The sequence below is a fragment of the Sinocyclocheilus anshuiensis genome, unplaced genomic scaffold (genome assembly GCF_001515605.1).
Source record: "Sinocyclocheilus anshuiensis isolate Anshui unplaced genomic scaffold, SAMN03320099.WGS_v1.1 scaffold481, whole genome shotgun sequence".
Taxonomy (NCBI): domain Eukaryota; kingdom Metazoa; phylum Chordata; class Actinopteri; order Cypriniformes; family Cyprinidae; genus Sinocyclocheilus; species Sinocyclocheilus anshuiensis.
In genome coordinates, this window is record NW_015539907.1 from 2,909,013 (window position 1) to 2,923,672 (window position 14,660).

Here is a 14,660-nt window from a genome sequence, read left to right on the forward strand (position 1 = left end):
GTGTGTGTGTGTGTGTGTGTGTGTCTGTCTGTCTGTCTGTCTGTCTGTGTCTGTCTGTCTGTGTGTGTGTGTACATTTTAAGTACATATTATGTAAAATAAATAAATACAATAAAACAGCAGCTCACAATTGCTAAAATCAAATTTATTGAACACCATAAATAATTGTATAGGCCAGGGGTGCCCAAACTCGGTCCTGGAGGGCTGGTTAATCCAGCTAATCAAGCTCTTACTAGGCATACTAGAAACTTGAAGGCAGGTGTGTTGAGGCAAGTTGGAGCTAAACTCTGCAGGACACCGGCCCTCCAGGACTGAGTTTGGGCACCCCTGGTATAGGCCATCTTTCATCCCACTCTCTAGTTATCCATATTGATTGATAGTTAATTTACCAAGTTAGTTTAATTTACATGTTAGTTGCCATACTAACCTCCTTTTTTTTTTTCTTAAATCTTTGACATTTTTCTGACTGCAGTGGTCTGAAATGGCCTCTGTGAATGCAGCACAGCAGCATCTTAACTTCTCCAGCAGTGGGGAGGAGGACAGCAGTGACAATAGCTTTGATGAATGGGCACACAGGAGTGTTCCAGTCAGAAGCCCCTGTCAGACACCCCGGGTACAGCGCCACCGCACCAGGAGTATCACGGTTTCCCCCTCCATCCCTACCTCTCCCATTCCGTACGCTGCTTGGAAAAAACTCCGGCTTTGTGACTCACCCAGTACACCAAAGGTGACCTTGCAGCGCCTCAGTTTCATGTAAACTTTGATGTGATGACCATCTGCTGTATGATTTGCAGTAGCAATACATTTGACCCTGTAAAGAATTGTTCATCGATTTTCCTCTACCCACAGAGTTTGCTGTCTAAATCGACCCTCCCTTGCTCTAGCAGCAAGCCATGTCGCAGTCAAAGATTCCTTCGTTTGTCTACTGCTTTTGATCGTGTGCCCTCCGTGAACGTTAACCCTTTCACACCAGAGACGGTGCGTAGGAACAGTGAACACCACAAGAGGAAGAGCCAAAGGAGTGTTGAGGATGAGGGCGATGCACAAAGGTAACAGCTCTTTCCTTGCCTGTTGAGGAACTAGATTTACATTGAAGTACCATTACCTTACAGATCTAAGGAAACTCAGAACTCTTCAGAGGATGAATATTTCTTCCTCCCCTCAAAGGTATGGTTTCAAAGACCATTGCTTATCCTTGTCTTTTATGTAGTAGGTTTATGTATTCGTAATCCCACCAAAAGCTTTGGCAAATCTCTGTGTTCTCTCACACGGTCTCCCATCTGTTGGCCTTCAGAGGCCAGCAGTGTCAGCCCGCATGTTGTCGCGTTATGAGAGTGAGTTTCTAGAGCTGAGCTGCATCGGCGTGGGTGAGTTTGGTTCTGTGTATCGATGTGTGAAGAGGTTGGATGGATGCATGTACGCCATCAAGCGCTCGCGCAGGCCAATTGCAGGCTCCGCCAATGAGTGAGTCAGTTTTCCAAATTTAAAACCTCTAAGGACAATTCTAAATATGGTTAGATTCTGTATATGGTTTTTGTGCTTCCTCAATGAATCTTAGATTATTAGATATTTTTTCCCCCCCCTCTTCAGGCAGCTGGCCTTGAAGGAAGTGTACGCCCATGCGGTGTTGGGCCATCACCCTCATGTTGTGCGATACTACTCCGCATGGGCTGAGGATGACCATATGATTATACAAAATGAGTATTGTGATGGTAGGACAGAAGCTCACAAAACTACATTGACGGTCATGTGTTTGGTAATTGGAGTTGAGACTTTTTACTTTAACTTGGCTCACTCGTAGGGTTTTTTGGTCTCATAGGTGGTAGCCTCCATGATGCTATAACTGAAAAAGGAGAGCAAGGAGAGTTCTTCAGTGTTCCTGAGCTGAGGGATCTGCTCCTTCAGGTCTCCATGGGGCTCAAATACATCCACAGCCTAGGCCTAGTGCATCTTGACATTAAACCCAGTGAGCTTTGGTCTCTTTCATTGTTTCTCGCATGCCTATACCATTCGATGAAAACTGGACTTGCACATGTTTAAATTTCCATTCTTTTTAGGTAATATTTTCATCTGCATTTCATCAAGTGCAGGTGGAGAGGGAGATAGTGAAGAAGAGGATGAAAGCCCCTCCTCTGGGGTTGTATATAAAATTGGTATCTACCTACCTGTCCATGTGTTTAACTGTTAAATGCATAAATGATTTGCCAGTCTTGATTTACATATTTGGGTCTTTAGTGACCTGAAACACATTTCTAACATGGATCTTAACTGCCCCAAAAGTAAACTCTCTTGATATTATTAGTGATGCACCAAAATGACTCCTAAAGGGTTAGTTCATCAAAAAATTAAAATTAGGCTGTGTTTTACTCACCCCCGATGCATCCTAGGTGTATATGACTTCCTTCTTTCAGACGAATCCAGTCGGAGTTATATTAAAAATTGTCTTTGATCTTTCAAGCTCTATCGTTGCACTCAGCGGGTGTTGCAGTGCTTCGGTTCAAAAGACCTGAAATAAAAAGCACCCTTCCATAAAAAAAAGTGTCTCACATGGCTCCGGGGGGTGAACAAAGGCCTCCTGTAGTGAATCGATGCGTTTTTGTAAGAAAAATATCCATATTCAAAAAGAAATAATCACTTGAATCTAGCTTGCACTCACTGTTGTAAACGGAAGCAGTTCCGGGGGAATGACGTATGAGGTCAGCGCTGCGCATGCTCCGCTCAGAAGTGACGCATGTGGAGAGATCGAAACAAAACAACGGTCACTAATTAGAAGTACAAAATGAGGATTTGTAAAGAAGAATGTCGGAGGATTAGTCATATAAACCTAGGATGCATCGGGGGTGAGTAAAAAACAGCCTAATTTTCATTTTCGGGTGAACTAACCCTTTAATCAAAAGCAAAATTAAAGTTTTCATCTAGCTGAAACTAATTTTGGTAACAACTCTATATGCTGTTCAGAGTGTTGTGTACCCAGGTAAAAAATGAAACGAGTATAGTAAAGTTGTTTGGCAATGAGCAACCTCGTCATATTTCAGACAAAATGTCACTATTTCGGTCCAATTATTTGGGCCCTCTAAAACCATTTTGTGGGGGGGGGTTGTTTTAACCAAATATTTTCAGATGCCAAAAATGTCTGTGCATCACTAAATCTAATAATGACAATTACAAAATATTAAAACAAACCATATTTAATTGACATTTTATTTGTAATTGGTTTTGATGTGTATTGCTAAATTGATGCAATATACAGTAGCTGTATATAATAATGTTTAATTTATATAGCGCCTTTCCCAGGCTCAAGGACGCTTTACAAGGTACACCAATACAACAAATACTCATTACAAAGAAACCATTTAAGTGGACATTGGACATTTGCCCAATTCAGTAACAAAATAATGTATATATGTGATGATATGAATATCTTGTTCTTTAGGTGACTTGGGTCATGTAACATCCATCTCAAGTCCTCAGGTAGAGGAAGGGGATAGCCGCTTCTTGGCCTACGAGGTCCTGCGAGAGGTATGGTACCTGTTTGAACTTTATCTGAGTGTTCTGTTTGTTGCAGTTTAAACTATAGCAATCTTATCCAGATAACTGCACTGATCTTATATACAGTGGGTATGAATGGCAAAACAAGCTAACTGTGGATTTAACCAGTTGTCAGCTTTTTTTTTCCCTCGCAGGACTATACACATCTTCCTAAAGCAGATATTTTTGCACTGGGCCTGACAGTGTTATTAGCTGCCGGAGCTCCACCACTTCCTCAGAATGGAGATGACTGGCACAGTCTCAGGCAGGGTGAGCTACCCAGCCTGCCCCAGGAGTTACCAGCACCCTTTAAAGACCTTCTAAAGGTGCATTTTAGTAAGCAGCACATCTGCGTGGTTCATTGTACTCTCTGTAATGGGTTATTTTTTTAGTTTGTTTCTATGAAGTTCCATAACTCAGAGTTGACTTCATATTACACTTTTTTTTTTTTTTTTTTTTTTTTTTTTTAAAAAAAAAAAAAAAAAAAAAACTCTAGCTTTCCTTTGTACCTTAGTTGTCCCTAAATTATGCATATTAGTAGCTTTTGGAAGGGTACCACAGCTTTTTTTTTTTTTCTTGGAGTATAGAGAGGTCTTCAAAATAGTTGTGCCAATAACATTAAAGTCCAACAAATTAATTACATTTAAATATAAAAAGTACAAGGTGTTTTTTTTAATGCATATTTCAGAATTCATATTTACCATATATTGTATTAGTCAGTCTAGGGCAGTGTTGCCTAAATAAAAATACATTTGTGAAATTGTGACCCTGGACCACAAAACCAGTCACATGGGTCCATTTTTGGAGATTTTATTTGTTTAATAAACATAAATTATACATCATCTGAAAGCTGAATAAATAAGCTTTCCATTGATGTATGGTTTGTTAGGATAGGACAATATTTGCCCGGGATTATACTATTTTAAAATCTGGAATCTTGAGAAAATCGCCTTTTAAAGTTGTCCAAATGAAGTCCTTAGCAATGCAAATTACTATCCTAATGATTTTTGGCATAAGAAAAATCGATCATTTTGACCCATACAATGTATTGTTGGCTATTGCTACAAATATACCAATGCGACTTAAAGTCCACGTGAAGTCACAATTGACTTTATTTACTTTATTAGCGCACATTGCTAGTCTTGATGTGAACAATTAATCCGTGCAAGTTAATCTGCTGAAAAAAAAAAATTGTTTTGGTTCTCTTTAATCAAAATCTGAACATTTGCTTCTGCACTGGAGTGGCATTCCTTCTCTGATGATGTCAGTTTGACGGCTTGGGCAGAATATCCTTAAACACACCCCTCCAACCGTTAGGTTGCTAGGAGTGAGAGACAGAGAGGAGGAGCGCAAAAATAAAACAACGCCCTCTATTCAATATTCCGTTTCAGCTGGAAATATGTCACTACACTGAAATAAAGTCGGCAGCAACTTCCGGTTCATGCAGACTTTAAGACTGGTTTTGTGGTCCAGGGTCACATTTATTTATTTTCATTCCACCAACAGAGGGCATAAAACCAACTATCAGAATGCTAATGAGTGTACTTTCCTTACATTCCTGTACATTCATGAAAATTTCTTTAGAATTTTCTTGAATGTACTGTTGGTTTTGAAGTTATTACATGGGATCAGTCTCTAATATGAGCAATACATTTGTATATGATAGACACTGTTGGATCCTGATCCTACTACTAGGCCATCTGCATCTGCATTGTGTCGTCATGATGTACTGCGCAAGGAGAGGGCCGGCAAACTGGCTGCACAACTTCGTAAGGAATTAAATGTGGAGAAGTTCAGAACAGCTATGCTGGAAAGGTGAGACGAGTTATCTTGCGTTGTACTATTCTCTAGTACTCAATTTCATGAGGTAACATTTATTTACTTTTTTGGATTAATCACTTCTGTTTATAGAGGTCTTGAATTGCCATGCCTTTTATTTCTATTTAGAGAACTCAAGGAGGCCCGACTGGCTGCTACCTCACCGCAGCAGTCATCACAACCAGGGTCTCTTCCAAGAGCTGGGAGGAAGCTTGTGGGTAGAAGTGCTGCCCGTTCCATGAGCTTTGGTTTCGCTGGATACAAGCACTGAATGTCATCAGACCTACATACTGTATTTCTGGAATGCAATAGTCAGATGCTTTTGCATTAATCAGCATTTGTCACTGGTGAAACTTCAGATCCTCTTTTTCTCTTAACCCTTAACACCGCCATTGCTCAGTTTTATTTGTGGCATGAACCGGAGCATATTTATGGTTTGCTGTTGAATGGCGCATTTATCTTTTAAGTAACTGATGCTTTTTAATTGTAAATAAAGTTTTAAAATGTTTTGCTGTGTGATGCTGTTTTACCTATTCAATCAGGGCCTGTCCAAATACCCACATTTGCGCTCGTGGCCACTTAAGAGTGTGTGCATGCAACCGGAAGTGTGTAAGACTGCAAGAAGGTCTTCAAAACGCCAAAATGCAGTGTTCTTAATTAACAGATTTCACACTAAATACTACACTACACTATCTTGAATACAGATTTGGAGCAGTGTTCTAAGCTAAACGTGTCCCAACGTGCAATCCATTTTTACGGGGTTTTTTTCTTCAAAGCTTTGAAAATCAAAAAGCTCAGCAAACACTTGCATTTTTACAATACTCTAAAGTGTGTCCCATTGGGTAATGTAAATTTCCACACACTTGTGGTCTTCAAATAAGGAAATACGTCATGTAAGTGGTCAAGTGCAAAGACTAATCTGTGCCATGGTGAGTCCGCAACATCACACTTCAGGTGGGTGGTGGGGAGTGGGGGGGAGGAACAATTATGTCTGCCAGGTAGTGTTTTTTTTTTGTATTGAGCACAAGGGGCGACTAGTAGATGTCCTAGTAAAGTGATTCTCAAACAGATGACCTTGCTTTTAGTAAGTTTTTTTTTTGTTTGTTAAAATGCTCAACAAAAACCCATTATTCTGACATTTTATTACAACGGGTGTTCCAGATGTACAATTTTTAGATAGGAGGGATTTCGAATGTTGTCTTGGACATTGGCCGTGGTAGAATCTATGACTATGTTTCAGTCTGAATGCTTTAGTCTGGTATTTACTGCTCTGCCAATAGTGTACTTATTTCTCAGGCATCTCTTCCTCAGGATCCATTATCTAGCATGTGCAGTCTAACAGAAGGGGAACTCCATTTCCAAAAACCCCTCTGTCCTAAAGTGAAAATAAGTTAAAAGAACGAGGATAAAGTCGCGTGCCCACATCGCAAATTGTGTCTTTATCTTTGCCTTGCCGAGTCATTCTCGGCAGTTGCTACATTTAGAAAGGTCACACATAATTGTATGCCTTTTAAATGTTAAGTAAACAACGAGAACATCCTACAACACTTTTTTTTTATTAAAGACTATCTATTACTAGGGGAATTCTTCGTTTTTTCATGGTTGCCAGGTTTTCACAGTCCCCCCCAGGTTCCCCTGGTAAAAGTCGCGTTCCAGGGGCTAAATATCACGTTATTGGGGTCGCTTCAACCCGCGGACATGAAAAACATCCCGCGGCAACATTGTAAAAGTAACAAAAATGTCCGCTGGAAAACCGCGGACTTGGCAACACTGTTTTTGCGTTTCTTTGGATTTTGACCACGCCTTTCTGTGAAGCGTCATCCTGGGTGACGCAGGAAGGCGGGGGATTCTTCTCTCAAGACTCGTAGCACATTTGTGTTTGTTTATCAGGCGACAGTGTTCGCTATTATGTGATGTTTTGACTTGAAGTCTACGTAAGTAACGAATGTTTGTTTTTCACTGGAAAGTAAGTACAGTTGACACATATATAGACAGGGTTTAAACGTGCCTCAAAGGATAATAAATAATATTTAGTGTAGTATTAAATTAGTAAGTTACACCACCGGTACTTTTGCTACTAACGTTAGATCGTAGCCTAGCAAGTGTTTATCATAGTTTCTGTGGATAGTGTTACGACAGTTAATGCAATTTCTTTAAATATAAACATTCATTAACATGTTTATTGTTATATTTACCCAGATTATAGATTAATATTTCACGCTTCCCTCAGTTTAACTGACGTTTCCTGTAATGTTCAGAAGTGCTCTACCTCTGGCTAGTATTTTATATTTTAACTGCATTAATCATTGAGCTTCATCTAACGTTAGGTGTCATTTGTGTGGTCCCTAGAGATGAACTTGGACTGCAGATTTATCTTACTTTGTTTTGATCTGAGCAGTTGACACATATATAGACAGGGTTTAAACGTGCCTCAAAGGATAATTAAATAATATTTAGTGTAGTATTAAATTAGTAAGTTACACCACCGGTACTTTTGCTACTAACGTTAGATCGTAGCCTAGCAAGTGTTTATCATAGGTTCTGTGGATAGTGTTACGACAGTTAATGCAATTTCTTTAAATATAAACATTCATTAACATGTTTATTGTTATATTTACCCAGATTATAGATTAATATTTCACGCTTCCCTCAGTTTAACTGACGTTTCCTGTACTGTTCAGAAGTGCTCTACCTCTGGCTAGTATTTTATATTTTAACTGCATTAATCATTGAGCTTCATCTAACGTTAGGTGTCATTTGTGTGGTCCCTAGAGATGAACTTGGACTGCAGATTTATCTTACTTTGTTTTGATCTGAGAATCTTTTTTTAAAACCGATCTCTATTCTGCAAAAACCGGTGACCCGAACTCACTGTAACGGTTAAATCTGTCATCTGAACGTCCTTAAAATGTGTATAAATTACCCCCAATCACAATAATGTTAGCTAGCAATGTTGGCTAATAAACAGTTAATATTATCAGCTGCTAATTAGCTGGTTTTTGAGAGCTGGCGAACTCCTACAGTCGTACAACCACGGACTAACTTTATTTACGATTACGTTTATTTAGCTATATAGCAGTCTATAGATCGATAGATATTGTTTTTTTTTATACAGCTGTAATACATTTATATGTAATGTATTACATACAGCTATTCCTGTAGCTTAGACAGTGGAGCATAGCGTTAGCAACGCTAAAGTCATGGGTTAAAAGAGTTTGCCTAACAGAAAACTTTATGCATGTTTACAAATGTAAAATCCTTTGTTTTTTAATAGTTTTTACAATCAAGGATGTCCCCAAAAGTAGGTTTTGTCAGTTGTAGCTCACTTCTGGGTTCACATTTATCCCCTAAATATGGTTAACTAGACACAGACATACTGCATAGTATAAATTTGTATCTATGGTAAAGTATTTAATATATTTAAATATGTTGATCAGGCCATGTACAGTCTTGTAAATCGTTATCTGACCAACAGCATGCAAATTGCAAAACAGTGGCAGCGACTCATTTCTTTTAATATTATCATGATATTGAAACTAATTGCTTTTGTGTTTTTCTTGAATTGCAGTGCACCTGTATGAGGCATTGTACGGATTTGGGTTTGTGCAATGGACTGCAACAGAAACCTTGACAGTTTTCCAGACACTTCCCTGGTGCTCCTTTCCTTCCTTAAGCAAAAAGGCTGCCAAAATAGCCAGCTTCAAAGAGAGCTCGATTATCTTGATGAACAGCTAAAGCTGCCTACAAATCACAATTATATTGAGAGTGACGAGGAATTACAAGCGGATGGACACAGTTTCTCAGTCAGCTACAGAGAACTTGTACATGAATTTCAGAATCAAGTTCAGCCTCAACTACCAGGTATATTATTTCCTCTTATTTTAATTAAAGGTGCTCCTTAATTAATACCAATAAACCAATGATTCTTTTCACATTATTGCTGATAACTGATTATAAATACCTGATATTTTATCTAATTTAATTAAAACATACTTATTATTATTTATTTTATTTTTTTGTCAAGCTCACATCATTTGTATGGAAAGAACTTTAAAAAATGCTAAATATTTATTGTAATCTAGCGCTATACCATCAAATTAGGGCTAGATGACAGCAAAAGTTATCTAAAATATAAAAATTGGAAATGAGTGCCCACAATTAAAGGGATAGTAAACATTCTGTCACAATTTACTTCCCTTAATGTCTCTCCAAAACTGTGTGACTGATTTTTTTTTTGTCTGTGAAACACAAAAGGAGATATTTTGAAGAATGTTGGTAAACAAACAGTTTCACTTCCCACCGACTTCCACTGTATGGTAAAAAAATAGCAGTCAATGGGAACCGAAACTGTTTGGTTACCAACATTCTTCAAAATATCTTCTTTTGTGTTTCACAGAAGAAAGTCAGTCATACAGGTTTGGGATGACATGAGGGTGAGTAAATGACAGAATGTAATTTTTGGGTGGACTGTCACCTTAAATATACAAAGTTGGCTGGCACTGATAAATTTTGCATGCCTAATTATAAGTTATATAAAAAGTACTATATATATTTGTCAGTCTGTTAATGCTGCTAATGTATCTCTCCATCTCAGTCAATGCTGAAGAGGCTCAGGCAGTGAGGGAAATGGCTGCAGAGTTGATCAGAATTGCAGACCTGCTTGAGCACAAAGTCCTGTCCCAAGCTGCTGACAGTTTGACCAAGAAACTATGCAGATCTCAAGAGCAGGTGAGACCAATTGCTGTATTGCAAACTAACTAATTATACATATACACTAATGGTTGCTCCTTAAAACTGGAAACACCATTTACAATATTCCTTAAACATTCGCAGTTTTGGGGCGGACATCTGTCTGATGGAGTGCAGGCCTTATTTCACCAGGTGGCAGGTGCCAAAGAGTTTAAGAAGGAACTTGTGGAGATGGCCTTCACTTTTGTGCTTATGAAGACTGTTTGTGAACATGTGCCTCAATTTTTGTTTGGTCTTTACGGCACAGTGGTGCAGTATTTCTTACCACACAGATCCCACTGATGAGCTCTGTGTTCCAGTTATTCATATATGCAATGTGAATATATGTGTATAGATAAATGATACATTTGAAATCTTTGCCTGTAAAGACAAATGTATATTCTTTGCTTAACGTGATAGTCAAGATTGAAATGCTAGCAATACCTTATGGAATATTTGTTTTTTTCTGAAAACGTTTCCTTTTTTCTATATATTCCCTTGTAATACTGTCTGTGATTCACTTTTTTTTGCCACTTTGGCCATGTTAAGTTTTATGGTCTTGTTAGGCATTTGATTGTTTCTTTACCTGCCATGGAAAAATAATATCCTGATTAAATGGGAAACTATGCATTAAACCAAATTTGTGAAAAAATATATGCATTCTCTTCTCTGACAACTTTTTGATCTCCTTCAATCTCATAAACTCTTGATCTCTTCTCATTCAGTCTGTAAAGGATATCACATGATCAACCGTCTCATTTGTATTACAACAAATCTGACTCATATCAGTACAAAATAGAGGAAGCAAACTTAATTTCTATCTTAGCGTTGGGTGTGTCTTTTTTTAATTTTAAGCAATGTTTCTTCAAGATAAAATTCATGCTTAAATCAGGACACAAACCACAAGGTTAACCCTTGATGGAATACAGATTTATTTCACAGCTTCTGTCCATCTCTGATGCAAAAAAACATCACTTGCAAAAAAAAAAAAGCAAGTTTTTTCCTCTGACGTTTTCTCAGACAAAACAGGTGGATCCTGCCTGTACGTGTGACTTCTGCTTACATTTTCTGTTGTTTTGACCAGGGTCTCTTTTAGATAGGCACACAACAGGGAAAGGAGGGTGACAAGGCTGTGCTGTGCAGGCCTTTTTAGCTTTCAAGGACAAACAACAGCACAAGGTACAGGCAAGGTGTAAATCAGAGACAGAGAAGACAGAAAATACTATGTTTGAGGAGACAGAGAAAAACTGCAAAGGACCGATGACTGATCGGTGTGGCTCAGAAGACATTTAAGAGACATTCTGGTCCCCCAAACCTGAAGTCAGCACTTGATTTGAGCAATAGCCAGTTAATGTTACCGACCACAGCAAATCACTTTTTACTCTAGAATTACAAAACCCATTTGGATGTTTCTAAATCATGGTGGTTTAAGATTAAACCACAAGTGTAACATTTCATCATATACTCATTTTAATATTTCACAAGATTTTATTGAAATTGCTTCTGACCCAGAATTAGGGACATTTAATTACAAAATGCATGCTTAGAAACATCATATTAGAAAACTAAATATGACTTTTCATCTAGCATTATCTTCCGCTTCCTGACGTTGGGATAAATTCAGTCAACTGTGCCCTGTCACCATGGCAATATTGACTCTGCTGGTGTAGTATTTTCACAAGTTTTTACAAAAATGTTTTGTACCTAACAGAACAAATGTTCACATTATATCGAATTGCTGTACATTAAGAAATGACAATCCCTTAAACAAAATGTATCGGTCAAAGAGAAGGGGTTTCCCATTTGAGGCTGTGACCTAGGCTTCTACTTTTAAAAGGGAATTCAAAAAAAGGATTCATGCAAGCCTAATTTATTCAAAATATACACTAAAGATGGTTAATATGAATGTCTAAATGAATCAAGAATGCATGGATACTTTGCTTTCGGTTGTTGCGAGTAATCTTGTACAAGTACTGATATATTTTGGGAGAATATCAGTCACACAATCTATCTGAGGAGCACAGCCCATAAAGATTTGCACTTTAATATTTCATGTCTGATAAGATAAAATCATAATCATGCACTCCCACAAGCTTGTGTTTAAAAGTCAAACCTAACTTCATTAAATCAAATATTTATATACGAGAATAAACATGCTTCACTAACACAAATGAACTTACTTCTTCTGAATCAGAAGCCTTGATGTTCCTTTTGGAACCAGGACCCTAGGTCACAGCCTAGTGAACCAATCACTACTATGTTTACTAATACAGCACAAAAGAAACCTGACTTCACCTGTAAATTCCTCTCCAGTCATTAAGCTGGACTAAGCCAACAAATAAAAGCAACGAGAACAGAAAATAAAATGGTATGACATAAGAGGAGTAGTTTTCCCATAAAGTGCAGCACTGTGACCCACAGGGCTTCCGTTAGGGCAAGAGATACAGTGAGGTCAGGGACAGTCACAGACTTTCTACTTCTTCCTGTAGGCCAGCGCTCCAAAAGCCAATACTGCAGCGATGGCCACCAGGGCAGCACCGCCGTATAGCAGCACAGGGAGGTCAGAGGACTCGGGCTGTGGCACTGACTTCGTCTGCACCTCAGGAGGGGTCGGGACAGGGAGGTCGTGGGCCGGGGAGGAGGCCTTCAGATCCACCTCTGAAAGTATCTCCTGCTCCAGGGTTGCTTGAACCACTTCAGGTTCTAGATCAGGTGGGGGAGATGACTGTGGCTCCACAGGAGCTGGAACAGGCTGAGACTGAAGTTCAGGTTCAGGCTCAGGCACGGGGAACGAGGCAGCAGCAGGGGCAGCTGGGTGCTCTTGCTCTGAGGCTGGAGCTGGAGGGATCTCTTCCACAGTCGGCTCAGTTGTGGTTTGCACTGGCTCTGCGGTTGGTGCTTCTTCTCGCACAGCAGCGAGTTCGCTTTCACTGCCCAGCACGCTAAGTACGCTACTCTGCAGCTCACCTTCCTCCACCGTCTCCCCACCTTCTTCTAGAAGTTCGGCATCTTCACGCTCCACGTGGACGATGTCAGAGTTCGAGGAGTTGTTCTCGCTTTGCTCCTCGACTAACGCCACTCCTTCGGCGCTGTCCAGACTCTTGGCGTCTTCTGGGTCCATCATGCCAACCTGCGCCCAAGACTCGTGTCCTGTCAGAGACACTGGAAGACTCTCTGTCTGCCAGGAAGCTGGCCCACTGCTATCTCCAAGAGTCAGTAGTGAAGCAGGAGGGCTCAGCTGATCTGAGGCCTGTTCACCTGACAGGATGTAGATGTCGTTACTGTCCTCGGCTATGATCACGCCAGGGTCCTCAGCTTCATCCAGGCTGAACACAGTGCCCTGTAATATAAGGAGTGGAAAATCAATCAGTTGGTCCATTAATTGTTTTTTATTCCAAATACAAATATTCTATTATTTCTATTCTACTCTATTCTTCTATAAATGAGAAATGTTTCAATGAAGGACTCGTTGTCCTGCAAAGTTCAATTCCAACACCTGCTTATGTATTTTCAAGCAATCCAGAAAAGCTCGATTAGGTGCTTCAGGTGGGTTTGATTAAACTCTGCAGGATAGTGGGTTCCCAGGAACTGAGTTGAAGACCTCTGACGTAGAAAATAACGTTTTTGGCAAGGTTTGAGTCATGAGAACAAATGTTTTATGTTTCATTTTAAAACTGTGGTAAGCCAATGTACGCATTTCCTTCTGTGGGAACTCCAAATGTCTAATCTCTTTGCCACCACATCAAAACATGTAATATGTTTTTTTGTTTTTAACTGTGTGTATTTCTTTATATGGTCTTCCTGATTGTGTCTGCAAACCATTCTCATGGAGATCCACAACTGATAACCTTCACAAATAAATGTGCCTAAAAGAAGCATGAAGTACACAAAAGACCTAAAAAAGAATGAATAAAATGAATTAATTTAAAAACGGATCATGTTCTTCTCATACGATTGACATCAAATTACATGTTAGACATCTTGTTTTAATAATTTCAGAAACATTTATAGTCAGTAAAACACCAAAACTGATTTGCAAAATTATTAATTTCAATTATTTTTATTATTTGTTTTTTCAAAAAGTGCACTACTAATTCAAAGGTTTGGAGTCAGGTTGATTTTTTTTTTTTTAAAGAAATGTATTAAGGGTGCAATAAAATGATCAAAATTAACAGAGTAAAGATGTGTCACTCTGACAATGGCTACTTAAAACTGATATTTGCCATCACAGGAATAAATTACACTGTCATACAGTCTATATTAAAATTGAAATTAGTTATTTTTATTTTACATATAACAATAACATATAACATTTATATATTACATGTAACAATATTTATTATTTTAAATTGTAACAATAGTTTACAATACTACACTTTTTATTGCATTTAATCAAATAAATGCAATTTTGAGTGTAAGCTTTAATCAAAACAAACAAAAAAATCATATCAACCCCAAAATTTTGAAAGGTAGAGTAACTTGTTCAAATAAAATGCATGTAAAATAAAGTGAATTTTTTAAAGTGTGTGTTAAAGTGTGTGTCACACACACACACACACACACACACACACACACATATATATATAT

General features: G+C 38.6%; 2 protein-coding genes across 5 annotated transcripts in view; one reads left to right on the forward strand and one right to left on the reverse strand.

Moving 5' to 3' along the window:
* The window catches only part of wee2 (WEE2 oocyte meiosis inhibiting kinase), a 6,254-nt gene extending 411 nt beyond the window's left edge, over positions 1–5,843 (forward strand). Inside the window, exons 2-12 of one of the 3 annotated variants that reach the window (XM_016483284.1) lie at positions 472–726; positions 849–1,048; positions 1,112–1,166; positions 1,294–1,463; positions 1,590–1,711; positions 1,819–1,965; positions 2,090–2,152; positions 3,433–3,518; positions 3,683–3,853; positions 5,194–5,342; positions 5,475–5,843. In XM_016483284.1, the coding sequence (XP_016338770.1) occupies positions 481–726; positions 849–1,048; positions 1,112–1,166; positions 1,294–1,463; positions 1,590–1,711; positions 1,819–1,965; positions 2,090–2,152; positions 3,433–3,518; positions 3,683–3,853; positions 5,194–5,342; positions 5,475–5,616 (1,551 nt within the window). In that variant the 5' untranslated portion in view covers positions 472–480 and the 3' untranslated portion in view covers positions 5,617–5,843. Of the gene's footprint in view, positions 1–471; positions 727–848; positions 1,049–1,111; positions 1,167–1,293; positions 1,464–1,589; positions 1,712–1,818; positions 1,966–2,056; positions 2,153–3,432; positions 3,519–3,682; positions 3,854–5,193; positions 5,343–5,474 lie in introns of those variants that run through there. The other 2 variants (XM_016483283.1, XM_016483285.1) reach the window with 2 other exon arrangements.
* A 5,239-nt stretch (positions 5,844–11,082) lies between these two features.
* bcl2l13 (BCL2 like 13) overlaps positions 11,083–14,660 on the reverse strand; it is a 16,752-nt gene continuing 13,174 nt past the window's right edge. For both annotated transcript variants that reach the window (XM_016483286.1, XM_016483287.1), the window contains exon 7: positions 11,083–13,413. In XM_016483286.1, coding sequence (XP_016338772.1) covers positions 12,547–13,413 — 867 coding nt within the window. In that variant the 3' untranslated portion in view covers positions 11,083–12,546. The remainder of the gene's footprint in view (positions 13,414–14,660) is intronic.